This window comes from Acipenser ruthenus, chromosome 51 (assembly GCF_902713425.1).
Source record: "Acipenser ruthenus chromosome 51, fAciRut3.2 maternal haplotype, whole genome shotgun sequence".
Taxonomy (NCBI): domain Eukaryota; kingdom Metazoa; phylum Chordata; class Actinopteri; order Acipenseriformes; family Acipenseridae; genus Acipenser; species Acipenser ruthenus.
This window is the reverse complement of record NC_081239.1, coordinates 764,286-785,490: the sequence shown is the minus strand read 5'-3', so window position 1 is coordinate 785,490 and position 21,205 is coordinate 764,286. Positions and strand designations below refer to the sequence as shown.

At 43.1% G+C, this 21,205-nt stretch overlaps 1 protein-coding gene across 1 annotated transcript in view; it reads right to left on the bottom strand.

Moving 5' to 3' along the window:
* LOC117398603 (RAS guanyl-releasing protein 2-like) overlaps nt 1–21,205 on the bottom strand; it is a 30,534-nt gene extending 9,329 nt beyond the window's left edge. Inside the window, exons 1-12 of the mRNA XM_034915312.2 lie at nt 20,608–21,205; nt 12,624–12,766; nt 11,371–11,473; nt 9,082–9,138; nt 8,513–8,644; nt 7,698–7,848; nt 6,821–6,994; nt 6,463–6,579; nt 4,568–4,849; nt 3,665–3,748; nt 2,771–2,875; nt 494–609 (exon numbers count right to left, since the gene is read on the bottom strand). Coding sequence (XP_034771203.1) covers nt 494–609; nt 2,771–2,875; nt 3,665–3,748; nt 4,568–4,849; nt 6,463–6,579; nt 6,821–6,994; nt 7,698–7,848; nt 8,513–8,644; nt 9,082–9,138; nt 11,371–11,473; nt 12,624–12,693 — 1,391 coding nt within the window. The 5' untranslated portion in view covers nt 12,694–12,766; nt 20,608–21,205. The remainder of the gene's footprint in view (nt 1–493; nt 610–2,770; nt 2,876–3,664; nt 3,749–4,567; nt 4,850–6,462; nt 6,580–6,820; nt 6,995–7,697; nt 7,849–8,512; nt 8,645–9,081; nt 9,139–11,370; nt 11,474–12,623; nt 12,767–20,607) is intronic.

The window sequence follows — 21,205 nt, the reverse complement described above, 5'->3', positions numbered from 1 at the left end:
TAACGTCCAGCGCAATCCCTCACCTCAAAAAAAACTCAACAGCTCAGGAGAACTGAAGGTCAGCAGGCATCCTCCGATCCCCCTTGCTACTCCACACCGGATGTGAGCTACCGCCCCCTGGAGGTCAAGCCCTACAGGTGTCTGCTCTGAGCTCACTGGGCGCCTGGCCAGTAGGGTCCGCTGTAGCGCAAATGAAGAGAAACAGTCCCCGCCGGTTTTGCCTCCCTAACCAGAGCCAAGGCTCCTTGTGGAATCTCCAGCCAAGTCCGGCAACATGGTAGTTAACTTAATTGCACTACAGCGCACCCTACTGGTCAGGTACCAGACTACAGCAGGGAGAGACAAGCCTAGCTAGTTTTCCTGATTAGAAAGTGCACCAGTGATTCAAACTGGGAAGAGAAAAACAGTGAAACTGCTTAAAATAAATTGAGTTTGTTACACTTTATAATAACGTCCCGAAAGCAGGACGCACGTTTCAGATTGAATTACTCACTCATTCTGATCAAGCTCCCCAAACTTGCTGAGGTAAGGGAAGTTATTCCTGATGATCGCAAACTCTTCTTGGGAGATGTGTCCGTCTCCGTCCGTGTCGAAATTCTTAAATACAGACTGAGAAAAACAAGTGGTCAAATGTCTGGGTCAGTGTGTGTGTCTCTCTGTGTGTCTGTCTGCTAATTTACAGTGTTCACATGGTCAGAAAAGACCCACCCTTTTAGACTGCACCTTTGTAGATCTCTTATACTTTATTATTATTATTTATTTCTTAGCAGACGCCCTTATCCAGGGCGACTTACAATTGTTACAAGAAATCACATTATTTTTTACATACAATTACCCATTTATACAGTTGGGTTTTTACTGGAGCAATCTAGGTAAAGTACCTTGCTCAAGGGTACAGCAGCAGTGTCCCCCCACCTGGGATTGAACCCACGACCCTCCGGTCAAGAGTCCAGAGCCCTAACCACTACTCCACACTACTGCCCTTGCACTGGACTTGCCTGACCTCAGCACCACGTTACTGGATCCTCAGCTGATGCGCTATCCTTGCACTATTGCACTGCTAACATGTCACTGTAGATATAACTCGCTGTGATCCTAACTTGTTGCATGCTAGTTCATATTGTATTTTAGCAGTATTATTATTTGCAAAATTCATTGTTGCTGCAATCTCCATGCGGATTAGAACAGGGAATCTGCACTATATCCTCGTCAGTCACTGTGTGTAGAATTGCACCATGTTAAGTTTCCTATCTGTTTTATAATGCATAGATGTTTGTTTCAAAGCTTATAGCAAGGCAACTTCTTAAACTCCATAGAGTTCACACCATTGCAGATGTTAAATCGTGGCCAACGAGGGTATGCAGTGTGTGTGTGTGGGTGTATGTGTGTCTGTATGTGTATGTGTGTGTGTGTTACAACTATTAAAACACTCAGCAGTGCTGAATTTAGAAATACTAAAATGAACTTTATAAATTCAATGGCAAACGTGACGACTAGAAGTCTTTCTCAATGTCTTCACTCAGAGGTTGTGTGTGTTTAAGTGTAACCAATAGGCTCAGCTTGTAAATAAATCATGTATTCTAGAGATTTTTTTAAATTATTATTATTGTTGTTTTTAATAATTAGTCATTTGTAACCCGATGGGGAAGTAAAACTAAAAAACACAGCAGTTTGCATTAACAGACAGATATTGGCCAGTTCTGCTGTTTCACTTCTTCCTAATCTTGCTAGGTTTGCTGTTTCCAAACCGCATGTAAATACAGACTCAGCTCCACACACAGCATCAGAAAATCTACAATTAAAACAAACAGGTTCTGACACTCGGTGTTTTCACCAGAACTTGAAACAATGTATCAGCTGTTCAGTAATATCACCTGGATTCAGAGTAAGAGAGTTTAGGAAAGCACACTCTCAGAACATCAGATGGTACTTTCCTAGATCTGGGGTATCCAAGCAATTCCAGTCCATTATTCCACTCCAGGTTTTGACGCAATTAAACTACATATTAATATAATTATTATTTAGTCATTTAGCAGACACTTTCATCCTAAGCAACTTACAGAGACTAGGGGGTGAACTCTGCATCATCAACTGCTGCTGCAGAGTCACTTGCAATAGGACCTTGTTTGTTTTACGTCTCATCCGAAGGACGGAGCATAAGGAGGTGAAGTGACTTGCTCAGGGTCACACACAGTGAGTCAATGGCTGAGATTGAACCTGGAACTTCCTGGTAACAAGCCTCTTTCTTTAACCACTGGACCAGCCAGTCTCCTTCAGTGTCTGCATGGAGGATTGATTGGTTCAAGTAAACGATTTAGATCTGGGTTGGACCAAAGACCAGCCCTGATCTAGGCGTTCCTAAACTCCTCCGAGCTCGATCTCTGATTGATCTCAAAACATTGTCAAGTCGGGGACTTAAAGGATCCCAGTGATTCAGCCTCAACAGCATGGCTAGGTAACCCATTCCATCCCCTCACCACTCTCTGTGTGAAGAAGCACCTCCCACCCTCTGTCCTAAGTCCAATTATTTCTGTGTTGTCCTCTGGTCCTGGTTTCTACACTGCGCTTAAAGTAATGGTTGAACTCCTTTTAATTATGTAGAAGTAATTATAAGGGCACGGTAAAGTTAAAAGTCTTTGGTTAGCCACTGCGGACCTTTAAAAGTTAACCAAGTTTAAATTAACATTAAAAGTATCCGAAGTGCGGTCGATCTTAATTTCACAGTTGCCAGCTCTGGCTAGCCTCTGAACTGTGATGCTTTGTCACTTGCCTCCACCATCTTCTCGATGTGTTTGCTGATGATCTCCGGGTCTGCCTTGGGCTTCACTGCGGATGCCCACTCGTCAATCATCGAGGATTTGGGGGCGGGGTTAGGCTGGGGGGAGGGAAACAACCAAACAACTTACATTGACTGCTTACTAAGGCTTCTAGGTAAATTATTATTATTATTATTATTATTATTATTATTATTATTATTATTATTTCTTAGCAGAAGCCCCTTACCCAGGGCGACTTACAGTTGTATTCAAAATAAAATACATATCAAGAATTACAGTACAATTAAGAGCAAGATACAAAACACAATGACTTCAGTCCTAATAAGAGCAAATACAAAACCCAGTACGATTTGATATCGGGGCAGCTCAAGAGCAGATAACAGTGTTGTCAGAATTTTGCCTAAACATTTACAACCACTGTCAAAAAAACACAGGTATTAGCAGCAGTGTAAGTGTACAGTCTAGGCCAATTTATTTCACTTCCAATATTCCTTCACAGTATTTTCCATACACAGTTAAATGCTGCACAGACACCGTCTTATGCACACAAACACACTGCAGTCATTTATAAAACAGCGATGGAGAACTTCTTGCGATGCCTTCTCTGATTGGTTACAAACATTCCCAATAAGTTTAACCCTTTCAAACTCTGGTTTGTCCCAAAGTTTAAATCTTTAGGAAATTTAGCATTTTAACACCCCTAGTTCTAAGTCATCCACTATGGTTCTTGTTTGGTTTTAGGTAGCACATTTGGGCTTGGTCCTAGGTAATACACCAACGGTTGGTTCTAGGTAATAAACGACCGACCGGTTCTAGGTAATGTACTTTGATTTGGTTCTAGGTAACTGACTATGGCTTGGTTCTAGGTTCTGGTTCTAGATACTCACAGTGGATTTGGAGTGTTGCCGTGGTTCTCTCGTTAAGGACAGCTGATAGATGTCCTCTTCTGTGTGATATTGATCCAGGGACACCTGCAAGGAGAGATCACAGCAAACATTATTACACCTGCACTGCCTGCTGTGTTCAGTCTTGTAAAGATTTTAGAAAATTTCTTCCTTTTTAAAACGGTAAGAGCAGATGCTCTATTGCAGAAGAGCTGTGATCTTGTGCAGCTGGGGCTCTGATTACTCACATTGTGTGAAATGATTTCTGATGTTAGAGACACCCTACACACAACCTAACTTGTTAGAAACACTGTCCTCCGAAAATTACTATTCATTTATTTTTTAAATGTAGTCGTCGCCAATGGTTTTTGCCCTGGTTTTCTCCCCAATTTGGAATGCCCAATTATTATTTGTATCCCGGTTCACCGCTGCAACCCCCCAGCTCCATGGGGGGGAACGGAGGCTGAAAGATGCGTCCTCCGAAACGCGTTCCTGCCAATCCGTCCTTTTTCGCACTGCGGATCCACGGTCAAAGCCACCAGACCTGTAGTACCGGAGGACAACACAGATCTGAATGGCCAATTGTGCACCAGAACCCCCCCTGGCACCGTCAGCAATGACATAGCCTGGATTCGAACCTGCGATCTCCAGGCTATAGGGCGCATCCTGCACTCCACGCGGAGCGCCTTTACTGGAGCCCCCGGAAATATATTTAACATAACAGTTGACATTGTAGGATCTAAAACACTGGGAACGTTAAAAAAAAGAATAGATTCTGTGCTTTTAAATGAGTTTCCCCCAGTAGGATGGCGTGCTAACAAGGGATGAGCCTTAATGGGCCGAGTGGCTTTTTCTCGTTCCCAAACTTTTCTTCGGCTCCCCGACGCCTATGAGAAGGGGTCTGACCGTTAGCAAGTTGACCAGGTCGTTGTTGGCGTCGATGCGTGGCGGTGTCACTTGGATCTTGGCGAGCTCGTTCAGGATGGTGTACAGCTGCTGGGCCTTGACCAGGTTGACCCGGGTCTTCTCCTTGTCGGCCCAGTCGGACAGCGCCACGTGCACAGCGATCAGGTCCTTCAGGTGGACCCCCAGAATGGGGAAGCGGAACCCCTCGCACTCCGCAAAGCGCTTCCGGTACTGGCTGTAGTTCCCACACGAGGTCACCAGCTCTGTCAGGCTGTCGAACACCTGGAGGCATCGAGAGAGGAGGAGCTCAGAGCAGTGCCAGATTACAGGAGTTTCACATTAAGAACATCAGAAAGTTTACAAACGAGAGGAGGCCCCATTCGGCCCATCTTGCTCGTTTGGTTGTTAGTAGCTTATTGATCCCAGAATCTCATCAAGCAGCTTCTTGAAGGATCCCAGGGTGTCAGCTTCAACAACATTACTGGGGAGTTGGTTCCAGACCCTCACAATTCTCTGTGTAAAAAAAGTGCCTCCTATTTTCTGTTCTGAATGCCCCTTTATCTAATCTCCATTTGTGACCCCTGGTCCTTGTTTCTTTTTTCAGGTCCCCTGGGTTGTCAATACCTTTTAGGATTTTGAATGCTTGAATCAGATCGCCGCGTAGTCTTCTTTGTTCAAGACTGAATAGATTCAATTCTTTTAGCCCGTCTGCATACGACATGCCTTTTAAACCCAGAATAATTCTGGTCGCTCATCTTTGCACTCTTTCTAGAGACACTCTGTCTTGTGTCTCTAATTACTGTGTATTTACATAGCAGTTACTTAGTAAAGACATGTGCACTTACACATAATTACATAATGTTTTTATGCAAGTACAGCTATGGCTAAAGGTTTAGCATCACCTAGAATTTTAGGATTGAGACAAAAAAAAAAGCTATAGGATCCGAATTTTTTATTTAACATCATGTAATCAAAGAAAATCACAAAATGATATTGTGAGTCTACTGGAAGCCAGAACAGCAGTACAGTATTTCATGTTAGATTTCGAAATGTCACATTTTTCCATTTTTGACAGTTTTTTCTTTTGTTAAGTATATGGGAAACCTACCAAGCGGTATGCAATTCAATATGTTAAGGTAACATTATTCTCTAGCTACCAAATCTCCCCCTGTCGTCTCTGTGTGTGACTCATAACTTCTGCTCAGCGTTGTTTAGTCTGCCCCTCTGGTATTGTGGCTGTGTGTTTAAGAAGGCGCTGTGCTGTCTTGAATCGTGTGACTGTTTGCTCGATGCCCCGGAGGACGTCCTTGTAATAAAGACGCTAACCTCTCAAGGACGTCGCCTGCCTCTAACAGAATAGAATGCGTAAATAAAGCCTTTCCCATTGGAAATGGGTTTGTGATTCTGTATAAAGACAGTGATAAAGATGCTAAACAAAGAACTGGCTTTCTTTTTACTGTTTATAAGGATCGAAAGAAAGAAAGAAAGAAAGAAAGAAAGAAAGAAAGAAAGAAAGAAAAGTTTTTAATAAGATTTTAAATGCTCTGGCAAACTTGGGACTCCAACATTAATAAATGAATTAGCAATATTGAATGAAACTTACAAAACTCTTTAGCAAGCAATTCTTTTAGTATTACTACACTTACTGTAACGTTATTGACTGTTTTATAAAGTTAGAAAAGGCAAAACATCTCTCGTCTCCCCCTCCCCTTCTCTCCCCTCCCCTCACCTTGTTCACATCAAGGGTGATGTGGTTGTGTGTCTTCCCCCCTCTCCCCTCCCCTCCCCTCCCCTCTCCTCTCCTCTCTCCTCACCTTGTTCACATCAGGGGTGATGTGGTTGTGTGTCTTCCCCCCTCTCCCCTCCCCTCCCCTCCCCTCCCCTCCCCTCCTCACCTTGCTCACGTCGGGAGTGATGTGTTGGTGAGTCTCCTTGAGTCTGGAGATGGAGCTGTGACTGAGCCCCCCCACCACCGCCATCAGAGTGTTGAAATTCTGGAGCTGCAGCAGCTTCTGTAACAGAGACAGATACAGATAGAGAGAGAGAGAGACGTTACTGCACCAGGCAGAGATCACTCACACACAGACACACACGCAGAGGTACATTACTGCACCGGGCAGAGATCCCACACACACACACACACACACACACACAGAGGTACGTTACTGCACTGGGCAGTGATCCCACACACACACACTGTGTGACCCTGCCTCAAAGCTTGACTCTGCCCCCTTCCCTTCCCTTCCTCTGTACCTGTGCCACCTGGATGAACTGCTTGATGACAGCGGCTCTTTGCTGGGCAGTGTGTTTGCTCAGCACCATCATCTGGATCCACTGGGAGACGCTGTTGAAGAGAGTGATGAAGCGCTCCAGGATGGGGTTATCCACCGTGCACCCATGCATGACGAAGCTGTGATAGTCCTGGAACTGAGACACGCACACGCACACAGAGACAGAGACACACAGACAGAGAGTCACACAGACATACAGGACACACAGATACAGAGAGACAGCCACAGAGATGCACACAGACACACAGTGACACAGAGAGAGAGAGAGAGAGAGAGAGAGAGAGAGAGAGAGAGAGAGAGAGAGAGAGAGAGAGAGAGAGAGAGAGAGAGAGAGAGAGAGAGAGTGAGTGACACACACACAAACAGACAGGGATTACTACAGACTGCAAGGTTCAACATACTGTTAACTATATAAGAGAACTCCACTCTCAACACTGCAGAGCGCTCTAGTAGTATAGGAAAGAGCACTCCACTCAACACTGCAGAGCTGTCCAGAGGTCTATAGGAAAGAGAACTCCACTCTCAACACTGCAGAGCGCTCTACTAGTATAGGAAAGAGAACTCCACTCCCAACACTGCAGAGCGCTCTACTAGTATAGGAAAGAGAACTCCACTCTCAACACTGCAGAGCTGTATAGAGGACTATAGGAAAGAGAACTCCACTCTCAACACTGCAGAGCGCTCTACTAGTATAGGAAAGAGAACTCCACTCTCAACACTGCAGAGCGCTCTCGTAGAGTCAGTATGTTGATAAGCATGACGAGATCATATTGTTTGAAGACAATGAGAAAACACTTGTTTGAGTTGTCATCCGACAGATGGAGGTGCTGTGTGGTTACCAGGATCTTGCTGAAGGACTTGAACTCCAGGTAGGTCAGGTGCTCGGCCAGCTCGGAGGAGTCCAGGTGGTCGAACAGAAGGGACATCTTGCGCTTCTTCGAGAGGGAGGGCTGTCGCTGAGTCACCTGTCTCTTCCATTCGTACGAGGGACTGGACACACAAACACAGGGTCGTCAGAGGAAACACAATACAACTGTCTGCCATACAAGACTGCAATGTCTTTATATTGCATGGCTACCTTATTTTAAGACTAGCAGATATTTGGAACGTCTAAAGGAATTCCCTTGAACCTGTTTCTTTTTTTTTGTTGGCAGGTAGAAATCCTTTTTAAAAAACATGTTAATTTCACAACAAGAAAAGCTCAAATTCATACTAATCTATACAATCAATTACAGATCAATGGACACAAACTTCTAGACTGGGTGATTTAGGAGTTGTCTGTCAGAAACTGTTCTTAGAAAACGTCAAGGACTACAATCTCACAATTCACTAGGAGCACACGATAACAGTTTGGTGCAAAATCAAGATAGTTAGCGGGAAAGCCAGACATGCGAGTCAGTTAAAAAGTTCAATGAAAAGTCAAATTCAATCTTTAGTAACATTAAAAGATACCTAGAGACTGAACTTCACAGAACACTGATTCTCTCCAAGCAACACTTGCAATTTACATGCATTGTATTGTTATTTTATAAATTACTGCAGGTATTGCTCTGAATAAAAAGTTAAGGGGATTGTGGGGAAAAAATAGTTCTAGTTGGAAGCTGTTTTTTAATGGATTCAGGGGTCAGGGGTCAGGGGTCAGTGGGTCACTCACACGCTCTCTATGTCAATGAGTCGACTGTGCCGGACGTTGCCCTCCTGACTCAGCGAGTCCTTCAGTCCCTTGATCTGATCGGCCAGCTCAGGATTGAGGTCAAACTCAGCAGGAAACTCAGAGATCCAGTACCTGCAACCACCACAAGAACCTTCCGTTACCAAAACACCCCTCCCAGCACTGCCGACATGGCTCATTCCACAGAAATGGACCTTCCACGACCACGCGCGGACTGTACCATTTAAAATAAAAGGGGCCAAATGTTTGTGCTACAGGTAAAACGTCCAAGAAAATACTTTTAAGCATTACAGTCCTTAAAACAGATTATGAAAAGAGAAAAAAAAGAGACATAACTAGCACCGAATCTGAATTATGTGCAAAAGCTTGCAGGTTATTTTTGTTCGTAAACAAAAACGTGTTTGCAAATAAAGCTTGTCAAAATGCAATTTCGGTGGGTCTCCCCAATGTCTCTCAGCGGAGAACCGCGCACCCCTATCACAGTGACATTAGCAAAAGCAGTCTTCATTTGAGTGCATTTTTAAATTGAATGCATTTGTTCCCAATCTTACCTGACCAGATGACAAATCCTCGTCCTCACCCCAGTACTGCTTTCCTCTTCTTGAGATGTGCGGTCTTGTTAAGGAACTGTTTAGTTTTTTTTTTGGGGGGGGGGGGGGGGGCATTTACTTTCTTTTAAAGGGTTTATTTTTTTAGAATTGCTCTGGTTTTTAGTAGCTGGACTCAAGCCAGGATGGCCAATCGCGGTCCTGGAAAGCCATTCCGCTCCTGCTCTTCGTTCCAACCCTGTTCCAAATGGTTTAACTGAACCAATTAAAACCTTCATCCAGACCCTGAAGTAGTAAAACCTGGAGTGGAATATCACCTCCAGGACCGTGATTTGGCCACCCTTGGACCAATGCAACACAACACAGTAAAATGCACCATGAACCAGTGGGAGCTTGAACACAAAATACAGTAAACTCTTGTATCTCAGAACTCGATATATCATAAAAAGGGAACATAAATTAACACGTTATTACAGCAGAACAATACACCCTTTTACAATCTGTCTTATTGAGCTCTTTCTGAATCCAGTTAGAGTTGCAAAGGTTAGCTAGCTAAACTGTACACTGACCACAGCAGGTATATTTCTAGCACACAGATGGTTCCTGTGTCTGGTCAGGCCACACAGCTTCCATCAGCGCTTGCGAACTCCCTGTATCAGTGGCCGTCTGCACACTGGCACGCTTCCACACCCAGCACAGCACAGCGCACAAACAGGAAGCGCCTTTTTTTTTTTTTTTAATACGTCCTGTTCAAGTTTCATCGCGATCTGCCGTTCCCCAGACTTTATTTAAAAATGTAAGCAAGAAGGTTTGACGGACAGGCAGCCCCAGATTTCGACACAGGCTTCATCACAATCGGACAAGAGTTTTTCTTAGGTAAACTTTCAAATGCAAGCGCGCAGACAGTTTGACGGACAGAGAGACAAACCTTTCTGTTTGCCCAGCTATTCCCACGCTTAAACCTTGCTTGTTTAATATGATTACCCCTATGGGCTTTGCAATGCTGTGCTTTACCACACTTTGATCAGCTTTTACTATGGGAAACTTCTATAAAGAAAATGGATTTTCAATAGGGCAGCAGTGTGGAGTAGTGGTTAGGGCTCTGGACTCTTGACCGGAGGGTCGTGGGTTCAATCCCAGGTGGGGGACACTGCTGCTGTACCCTTGAGCAAGGTACTTTACCTAGATCGCTCCAGTAAAAACCCAACTGTATAAATGGGTAATTGTATGTAAAAATAATGTGATATCTTGTAACAACTGTAAGTCGCCCTGGATAAGGGCATCTGCTAAGAAATAAATAATAATAGCCTAAGAGTCAAGCATTATTATTAGCGTTACATTTTTAGAATTTTACAGACAAGTTTAAACATTGTCAAAATATGCATGTCAAACAGAGATCGATAGACTTAGGGGGTAATTTGATCCATCTATACCCTACAGCTGGATTCTATGACATCAGTTTTACAGTCATAAGAAAACATAAGAAAGTTTACAAACGAGAGGAGGCCATTCAGCCCATCTTGCTCGTTTGGTTGTTAGTAGCTTATTGATCCCAGAATCTCATCAAGCAGCTTCTTGAAGGATCCCAGGGTGTCAGCTTCAACAACATTACTGGGGAGTTGGTTCCAGACCCTCACAATTCTCTGTGTAAAAAAGTGCCTCCTATTTTCAGTCATGGTGAATCGTGATCTTGGACTGCATGAATTTCCTATTTCAAGGGGTAACCCCAGTACAGCATAGACTTCAACGTTTTGCAGATATCTAGAGAACCCATTCCAATAGTTCTTCATCTCTTTCTATAAGGGAGTCATTTTAGAATGGGTTACGTTTCTCCAAATATCACGAAACTTGCCAAGAACCTTCTTTAGCCCAAGTTGAGGATGTGAGAATCTGGTGTGTCAAAACACAGAACAAAACCGTCTGAAAACATAGACCAAAACGATTTAGAGAAAAGAAACTAGAAACTGAAACCAGATCAAGGTCACCTTTTTCGCTTTGAGCTCTAAAGTTCAATCTTAAACACTAACTTTTATTTCTGAACTAGAATTTAAAGGCTGTATTTCAGTTTCATGGTTATGCAGCTCTCCGTGAAAATTCCCATTTCTGAAAGAGTGTAAATACACATCTTTATCACAACATATAATACTGCAAACGTTTCCCGTCTGTTGCACTGCGTTTAGGAACCCTTCGTTTAGTTTGCTTCCAGGTAAATGATTGAACACACTCTGCACAGAGACACACGGCCTCTTTAAAAACGAAAGAGAGGCGAGTACTACACAAAGGAAAGGATATTTGGTGAGCAGTTTCTTGGCGAGTTCGGTGGAGGGCAGGTACCAGGGGTGCATCAGAAGAAACATGCGAAGCAAGGTGCTGTCTTTACGCTCCCCTGTCTCGTCTGCAACACAAAGACACATTGAACAGGACAGGAGAACAGCATGCCAACAGGAGAGCAGCCCATCATTACCACACCACTGCCCCAGATTTGGGGATTTATTTAATCAGGGACAATTATAACATAAGTGTCACTTACATGACATGACACAAGATGCATTGCATTTTCAATTTCACCAGCAGGATCATTTCATCGACAGTCCCCGGGCAGACATTGATGACAATCTCCATATTTCTACTCTAAAACTATAGCAATAACCTCCTATTGAATATGTGATTAAAAATACATACGACGTTAGTCATAAATTACCTATTAAAAGTGAATAACAATCAACAGCTGACATAATCAAGTTGCAATACAATTTATATAATACAAATATCCAATAATAATGGCCATACAATAAGTATCGATATACATGCAATGGTCTTGGAGGGCTACTTGTATTATTATTATTATTATTATTATTATTATTAGTCATTTAGCAGACGCTTTTATCCAAAGCGACTTACAGAGACTAGGGGGGTGAACTCTGCTTCATCAACAACTGCTGCTGCTGCTGCTGCAGAGTCACTTCCAATAGGAGCTCGTTTGTTTTACGTCTCATCCGAAGGACGGAGCACAAGGAGGTGAAGTGACTTGCTCAGGGTCACACACACACACACACACACACACACACACACACACAGTGAGTCGTTGGCTGAGCCAGGATTTTACAAGCACATTTTTTTAAGCATTGGATCAAATTATCATTGAAGGATGGACTGTTTTATTAAAAGACAATTCAATGAATCAGGGAGCGTAAGTGTTCACAGGAATTATAAAAACAACGAGCTGTGCTATGCTGTTGGTCTTGGACCGCCACACAAACGATACAGGCCTTTATAACGATGCATCACACAAAGAAAATATCACGGTTCATCGACAAAGAATGAACTGTTACACCTTTTAAAGGGGGTCTGACTGAACAGGACCGAATCCAAGTGTGTGTTTTAAATGCTCCCGGGGTTTAGATTTTTCTGGTCCCTTGAAATCTGTGTTAACGAGAATCGACTCTATAGGCAGCAGAAAGACCATGTCATTAATGACCCTTTAAAATCCACTGTGAGCTCTTTCTCAGATCACAAAGCGTGGTGTTCAAATACAATAAACTTACCAAACGCATCGATGCAGGCTTGTACCAGCTCATCAATAGTGGCAGAGTCTTCTAGAGTTATGGGTTCCATTGTGTCAACTGTCTCTCTCTCTCTAGCGCCTCCTTCTGGTCAACATGCACGCCGCAGGTTTTCAGCAAAATAACTGGAAAGGAACAAGATAAATCATGAATGGCAAATCGCAATGCGTGACCAGCAGTGAGCATTACCTGTTCCTATGGTTACGTTTCGTCAAAATAAGAGACATTAATAGTTTAGACTTTAAACATGTAATCATTATCCAAGCGTTAAGCAAACAGCTTATACGTCTGAACCGTTGCCAAAATTGTGCGTTTTGGCGGTCCAGTGGATAAAGAAAAGGGCCACTGGTTCAATCCCAGCTCAGCCACTGACTCACTGTGTGTGTGAACCAAGTCACTTCACCTCCTTGTGTTCCGTCTTTCGGATGAGACGTAAAATGGAGGTTCTGTTGTAAGTGACTCTGCAGCAGCAGCAGCAGTAGTTGATGATGCATAGTTCACCCCCACCCCCCTAGTCTCTGTAAGTCGCTTTGGATAAAAAGCGCCTGCTAAATAACTCATTCATAATGTAATGGTTTCCTTTCAGATATCTTTGATACAGTTACAGACACATTCTGTTACATGAACACAGTCATTTTTTGTATATCCATTTCAAGTAGCTTTTCAATATTCAAATATCTGTAATTTAAGAATCTGAACAAATTAATCTGATTCTCCACATAAAAAAAACCTTATACAGCAGCGTGCACATGTATTAGGACCCCATTGCTTCTGTAGTTTGGATTAGTTGTGTGCATGAAATCAAACCACTGGAACTGAAAATCGTCAAAACAGGGACGTTAGCGATGGTCTCATTTAATTGATGACTTTAATCAGCCACGCATGCAATTCATTTAAAATAGTAAGAGAAGAGGAACACAGAGTCACAAACGGTAGAACGCGGGAGACTTTTAAGAAGTTATTTAAGATGTCTAATTAAAGCACAAAGCGGTCTAGCGTGTTCACTCATGAGTGCCTGTTGGTTCTATATCACTGATTACAAACTGAGATTCTCACGCCCAGAGGTGTATTCATAGAGGCAGGTTGTGGCAGGGCAGAGGAGAGCCATGCTGTAAAGTGTATTTGTTTGGTTTTATTATGACTTATTTATTTATGTATTGTAAATATGACGGTGAAAAGGCCGTGGTTTTGTTATCGTTGGGCAGGACGAGCGAGGTGCCGGGATGTGTTATTATTTTGTTGTTTTATTTTGAAATACCTCGTGGTGATGCAGGACTGTCAGATAGTAATTCTTGAATTAGCTGGCAGACGCGCGTAATTATTCTACTTGGGCAGAGGGGTAATAAGATCATCAATAGCCAGTTAACCCCTCGGCCATGATATAAAAGACTGTCTGCAAAAGGTGGGTGTTCAGAGGAGCGAACGAGAGCGAGACAGGAGAACGAAAGTAAAATGAAAACTGGGATCAGCAGTGTGGAGTAGTGGTTAGGGCTCTGGACTCTTGATCGGAGGGTCGTGGGTTCAATCCCCGGTGGGAGACACTGCTGCTGTACCCTTGAGCAAGGTACTTTACCTAGATTGCTCCAGTAAAAACCCAACTGTATAAATGGGTAATTGTATGTAAATATAATGTGATATCTTGTAACAATTGTAAGTCGCTCTGGATAAGAGCGTCTGCTAAGAAATAAATAATAATAATAATAATCAGGTAAGGTGACTGCCCAGGGTAGTGTTTTGGTGTTGGAGAATTTGTTTTGATTCTCTCCCCTCAAGTTCCGCCATGTCACATAGGTATATTATTATTTATTTCATAGCAGGCGCCCTTATCCAGGGCGACTTACAATTGTTACAAGATATCACATTATTTTCACATACAATTCCCCATTTACACAGTTGGGTTTTTTACTGGAGCAATCTAGGTAAAGTACCTTGCTCAAGGGTACAGCAGCAGTGCCCCCCCCCACCTGGGATTGAACCCACGACCCTCCGGTCCAGAGCCCTAACCACTACTCCACACTGCTGCCTGACATATAAATCAACGACACATCTTGAGGTGCTCGAATACATTTGCACGCGGCTGCATGTTCAGCTGCTTCAGTCCTATGGACCGCAATAGCACATATAAAATATATTAGAAGCGTGACTATCGCCATTGTGGCTGCTGCATTGCTGCTGAAGATCATTCGGTGATGCTGTTGATATAATTAGAAAGGTACTAGAGACTTCCTGCAAGCCATGTAGTTTAATACAGCACACGGTGTTATTACCACATACCACAACTGCACTAAATCTGTTATAAGTCAGAGAGGCGCATCTGGTAAAGGCGCTCAGCGTGGAGTGCTGTACAGTTAGGGGGTACTTTATTCCTCATGTTATGCAATGCAGTCTATATATACTGAATTTCAAATGTGCAGTATGTTAGTTCATTATCTGACTTTGTACATTATGTATATATGTGTGTGTGTGTGTGTGTGTGTGTGTGTGTGTGTGTGTGTGTGTGTGTGTGTGTGTTTATCTATACAATCATCTTTGCGTATAGGATCACCTCCTAAGAGAACGTTTCGTTTTAGGGAACAAGCTTCTGCTAAACAGGAACTTCTCTTAAAATAACACATTTTTTGGCACCCGATTCAAAACTGCAACAGCAGTGTTTTGTAACCCGATAACTTGTCCTCATCATCAGACTCACATTCCAATGGTTTGTTTGTTTTTTTTAATTACAGTTCATTAACATACACTTGCCTGTTGCTTTTCTCTTACTTATTCTGTTCATTTCATACGTTGATGTACGTGCGTCATTGAAATGCGTTTACTGTACAGCCATCATAAAACCTGGGTATCTCCAAGAAAAACCTTCACGATAGTTCTGCAATCCGAAACGTCTATAGGAGTCTAAGAGTAGAGGCTACAAGTGTGGTGAAGATAGGTGCAAAACGAAGGCAGTTATTGTGTTATGTAGAGCGTGACAGACACGGACAGACAGACAGGCAGGCAGACAGACAGGATCAGCGCATCAAGCTCCCTGTTTTTAAAACCTTAAAAAACAAAAAGCTATTTGAATTCCAATCTGTGCTTTACCATCCACCACTATTAAACACGCGAGGGCACATTCAGAAACACTAAAAGAGCCTTCATTGAAAAGGACTTTGCCAGTATATTCTGTGCTTCGTTGTGTTTTTGCGCCCAGTTTTGCACCAGATCTCTCTTCCCCTTCCAACGGACGGCAGACAGACATAACTGTGAAGACGGGCGGTTCTTAACACGCAAGCCTACGAGAAAGAATCTTGCTTGAAGGCTTCGGCGTTGTTTGCCACTGGGGTTATCAGCCATCAACCACAGGTAGTAATAAAGTCAAACGACAATAACAACACAATCTTTCTACCAGGCCAACACCCAGCACACACTGAACAGGAGCAAAAACAGGAACAGGGCGTCCGAGTCGAGACAAGAAACAACCAGAACGACCCGCAGTCCTGAGGCTGCGCCTTGTTTTTGAAATCTCTCCTGTTGCTGCCTCTGTGGGTGGACAGCTTCTACTGCAGACCTTTCAAATGGATTGGTTGACTGCACCCTGTCAGTTTAATCCAATTCCTCCACAGTTTGGTGCATTCAGTTCTCTACATACGGTCAGCGTATTAGAACACCCCATTGATCTTGCTGGTGGGAGTTTCTTGCGCATATGCATTCAAACCACTGTCACTGAAAATCTTGGAAAGAAGAGTCCCATCATTTAATTGATGACTTGATTAGGCCACACATGCAGTTTTTTAAAATAGGAAAAATCAGAGCCACTAATGCTAAAATGCAGGAGGCTTTTAGAAGTTGTTTAAGATGCCTAATTAAATAACAAATTGGGCAGTAGTGTGGAGTAGTGGTCAGGACTCTGGACTCTTGACCGGAGGGTCGTGGGTTCAATCCCCAGTGGGGGACACTGCTGCTGTACCCTTGAGCAAGGTACTTTACCTAGATCGCTCCAGTAAAAACCCAACTGTATAAATGGGGAATTGTATGTAAAAAATAATGTGATATCTTGTAACAATTGTAAGTCACCCTGGATAAGGGCGTCTGCTAAGAAATTAATAACAAAGTGGTCTGCCACATTTTCACACACAAGCGTTTCTGTATCACTGATCATGGAGCGGAGATTGAAATTCTCACACCCTGAGGTTTTAATGCAGACAGGTACAGAGGATATACCTGACAGATCTAGGTGATCTAACACATTAGCACACTGCTGCAGTATATTCAATATTTTTTATAATGTTAATAAAAGTGATTTCACAGAGGTGTAATGCATTTAAGATCTACGGTCGGTCTTAATACTGAAAATGGCTTTACATGGCTGTCAATTGGAGCACATCAGGACTGTAGAAAAAACAGCTGTCTTAATGCTTGAAAGTCAACTCAGCATCAAGATGTTTAACACAATTAGCAAACTGTACCCTATACCAACGTTAGACTCCTGTGTTAATGATTGTGTCATTCCAGCTCGCAGGTTTGCAGTGGGATTTCAGTGAAAGCGGTCCTCTCTCTCTCTGCAAGAGGGACTGACCCCTACAGCACAGCAAGCCAGCTGTTTCCTGTTGAGTTTCTCTTCTCGGATCAGCTCTAGCCAGATGCATGGCTTCAACTTGATAACAAACAGCGGAAGCTGACAGCGAGTGTGTGGGGGGGGGGGGGGGCAGGTATTACTAGCAATGTGCGGACAAAATTTGAGCAAATGCCCCCACAAAGATAGTAACTCCTGAAAAAACGACGTTGTGGGGACGTCCCCAATTTGTAAAACATGTTTTTTACAACTAAATAGAACTGTGTGTGTCTGAGTGAGTGTGTGTCTACCTGTGTGTGTGTGTGTGTGAGTCAGTGTGTGTGTGTGTGTGTGTGTGTGTGTGTGAGTGTGTGTCAGTGTGTGTGTGTGTGTGTGAGTGTGTGTCAGTGTGTGTGTGTGTGTGTGAGTGTGTGTCAGTGTGTGTGTGTGTGTGAGTCAGTGTGTGTGTGTGTGTGTGTGAGTGTGTGTCAGTGTGTGTGTGTGTGTGTGAGTCAGTGTGTGTGTGTGTGTGTGTGTGAGTGTGTGTCAGTGTGTGTGTGTGTGTGTGTGTGAGTCAGTGTGTGTGTGTGTGTGTGAGTGTGTGTCAGTGTGTGTGTGTGTGTGTGTGAGTGTGTGTCAGTGTGTGTGAGTGTGTGTCAGTGTGTGTGTGCGTGTCAATGTGTGTGTGTCAGTGTGTGTGTCTGTGTGTCAGTCAGTGTGTGTGTGTGAGTCAGTGTGTGTGTGTGTGTCAGTGTGTGTGTGTGTCAGTGTGTGTGTGTGTGTGTGTGTGTGAGTGTGTGTCAGTGTGTGTGTGTGAGTCAGTGTGTGTGTGTGTGTGTGTGAGTGTGTGTCAGTGTGTGTGTGAGTGTCAGTGTGTGTGAGTGTCAGTGTGTGTGTGTCAGTGTGTGTGTGTGTGTGTGAGTGTGTGTGTCAGTGTGTGTGTGTGTGCGTGTGTGAGTGAGTGAAAGTGCATGATGGCTCAGATCTGAACTGCAATTCTGCTTCATCATTTCCTCTTCTGCATAACCGTTTGAGATGGAGCTCCGATCTTTACAAGAGTGTGCAAAGAATCTGCAGATCCTGTACAAACGTGTTCGTGGAACAGAAAAATAATTCCATGAATCTCATCTGTCCTGCACATTCATTCGCTACACAGGTCTCAAGTGTGCAGTTCTGAAAGACACACATTTATGATTTAAGTTTCAAGGACATTTTGATTTTCTCTGCCTTTTTTTCACAGGAAATGTGTTCTGCTTGCATTTCTTGGGCCATTTCACTCAGCAGTGATCTGTTACTGGCTGAAAGCATGTCAGTCAATAGGGGAAGCAGCTGATTGGCTACTGACAGGGAAGACGCCCTTGAAGGGGTGGGGAGAATGTCGCCCTCCAGCTAAATCAAGGAAGTGCAGCACTATCTGGAAGCCTTGGCATCAAACAGGTTTCTTTTACCAAAAGTGGAACCAGATATCAGACTTTAATGTGCAGGTTCAGTATCGTGGTATGTGCAGGTTCAGTATCGCGATATGTGCAGGTTCAGTATCGCGATATGCGCAGGTTCAGTATCGCGATATGCGCAGGTTCAGTATCGTAATATGCGCAGGCTCAGTATCGCGATATGCGCAGGTTCAGTATCGTGATATGCGCAGGTTCAGTATCGTGATATGCGCAGGTTCAGTATCGCGGTATGCGCAGGTTCAGTATCGCGATATGCGCAGGTTCAGTATCGCGATATGCGCAGGTTCAGTATCGCGGTATGCGCAGGTTCAGTATCGCGATACATGCAATGATCTTTATGGGCTAATTATATGATGCTGAAGAAGATCAAATGACTTTTGATTGCTTTGTTAAAAAGACAAAAAAGACACGACAGAGAGAGTATATGTATTCATGCCATCTATAAAACACACTTATTCTTCAATCAAGAACAGTCTGGCCAACCACAAGGAGCTATGCTGTGCCGTGCCAGCACACAAATGCAGTTACGTCTCTGAAACACCTGCATACCGGACATATTAAAAAAAGCAAGGAAGGGATGACGTTCGCAATCAATGCAAATGACCACAAATCATTAATTGTGACTTTCTCCAAGTCAGCATTTCATCCACCCTCTCTCAAAATAATTTTCTGATGCCCAATTAAATGAGCCACGTTGAACAAAGAAGACTATGCGGCGATCTGATTCAAGCATTCAAAATCCTAAAAGGTATTGACAACCCAGGGAACCTGAAAAAAGAAACAAGGACCAGCGGTCACAAATGGAGATTAGATAAAGGGGCATTCAGAACAGAAAATAGGAGGCACTTTTTTACACAGAGAATTGTGAGGGTCTGGAACCAACTCCCCAGTAATGTTGTTGAAGCTGACACCCTGGGATCCTTCAAGAAGCTGCTTGATGAGATTCTGGGATCAATAAGCTACTAACAACCAAACAAGCAAGATGGGCTGAATGGGGCCTCCTCTCGTTTGTAAACGTTCTTATGTTCTTATGAACAAACAAATAAATAAATGTGTATTGTAGCTTGCCAGTTTAGTTACATGGGACCAAGCTTTAGAATGACTGTAAATAACTCAAAGAATGTCCTCACCAAGTTACACCACAATGGGATCGGCAGTTCTCTAGGCATATTGAAAATTCTAAAGTGTGATCTAAACACAGACATACAGGCACGAGTTGTCAAGGAAACGTAATTGATTTTAAAGCATTACTAACACTTCAGAGGGCTTGTTTTTGTAGACTATGTGCCTGTCATCTTCAGATACATTGATCCATACTGTTAAACTGGCCTATTGAAAACAATGCACTTAGATTTGTAATCAAGTTATTGAACCCCTAACCCCTAATCACTTAATCCTTCAGCCTCAATGCAACACCATGATATTTACACATTGCAATACTTGCATTAAATACAAAACAGCACGCACCACACAAAACGCATATTTCTGTTTTACAGCGCTAATGGGACAAAAGCACATCCCCTCCACATATTAAAAAGAAATATTTTTGAACGCAAAATCCTCATTGGCGTGACCCAAATTGGGCTGCCAGCTCCAATGTGTTTGTTGCTGATCCACAGATAACACCGTGAGCGACGCTTGCACCGCTGCTGGAGGCTTTGGAATGCACAGCAGCCCCAGAACCCGGGCTAGCGAGCAGGAGCGGCCGCTGAGGGAACAGGGCAAAACCACACACACAGGCACATCAAAAAACACAGGATACCCGCCTCTCACCCCGCCCCGAGTTACAAACTCCAGCGGACAAGTTGAATTGTTGTCAACAAAAATGTTAAGCCAAACCGCTCCTGAAACGGAACCCACTTATTTCACACGGGAAATTAATTACGTACCGAAAACAACAACCCTGGCGTGCACGTTTTTATTTTATTTTTTAAAGCGGTACTGTTAATATACTAAAAGCACATCGGGTTTTTTTTTCACTTACCTTCAGGCTTTTTGCGACCCCATTGAAGCCAAGGAAAGGAGACTTGTCACTCAGCGTTAACGCAGCAGTATCCAGTGTATGAATACGATTTTGAAAAACGATACAAGTATAATAATAATAATAATAATAATAATAATAATAATAATAATAATAATAATAATAATAATAATAATAGCGTTGCTTAAGATTGTTGAAAGATAATTGCTTCAACTAAAATCTTCCTTCCTCAAAAGAAGTGGATAAATACGAAACGGATAAGTTAACGCAGATACCTGCAAAATGTATCGTTATGCCGACAGTAAAACTGAACTATAATACCCGATTAAATAAAAGCGCGTTTTTTAGCATATTTTCTTTCTTTCTTTCTACTAGTCAAACTAATCCCGAACACATACCCCGTAGCCGGTGTTTATTGGGCGGTATGCAAATATAGAATTAATAACTGAAATACATAAATGCAATATTAAAGAAAAGAGAAAAAAACGTGAAAATATATTTCGACACAGTCGTACTCTATGCTTGTTGCTCGTGCGTGTAGCTCTAGCATGACATATCCTGCAGTTTCAATTTCTCTCTCTCTCTCTCTCTCTCTCTCTCT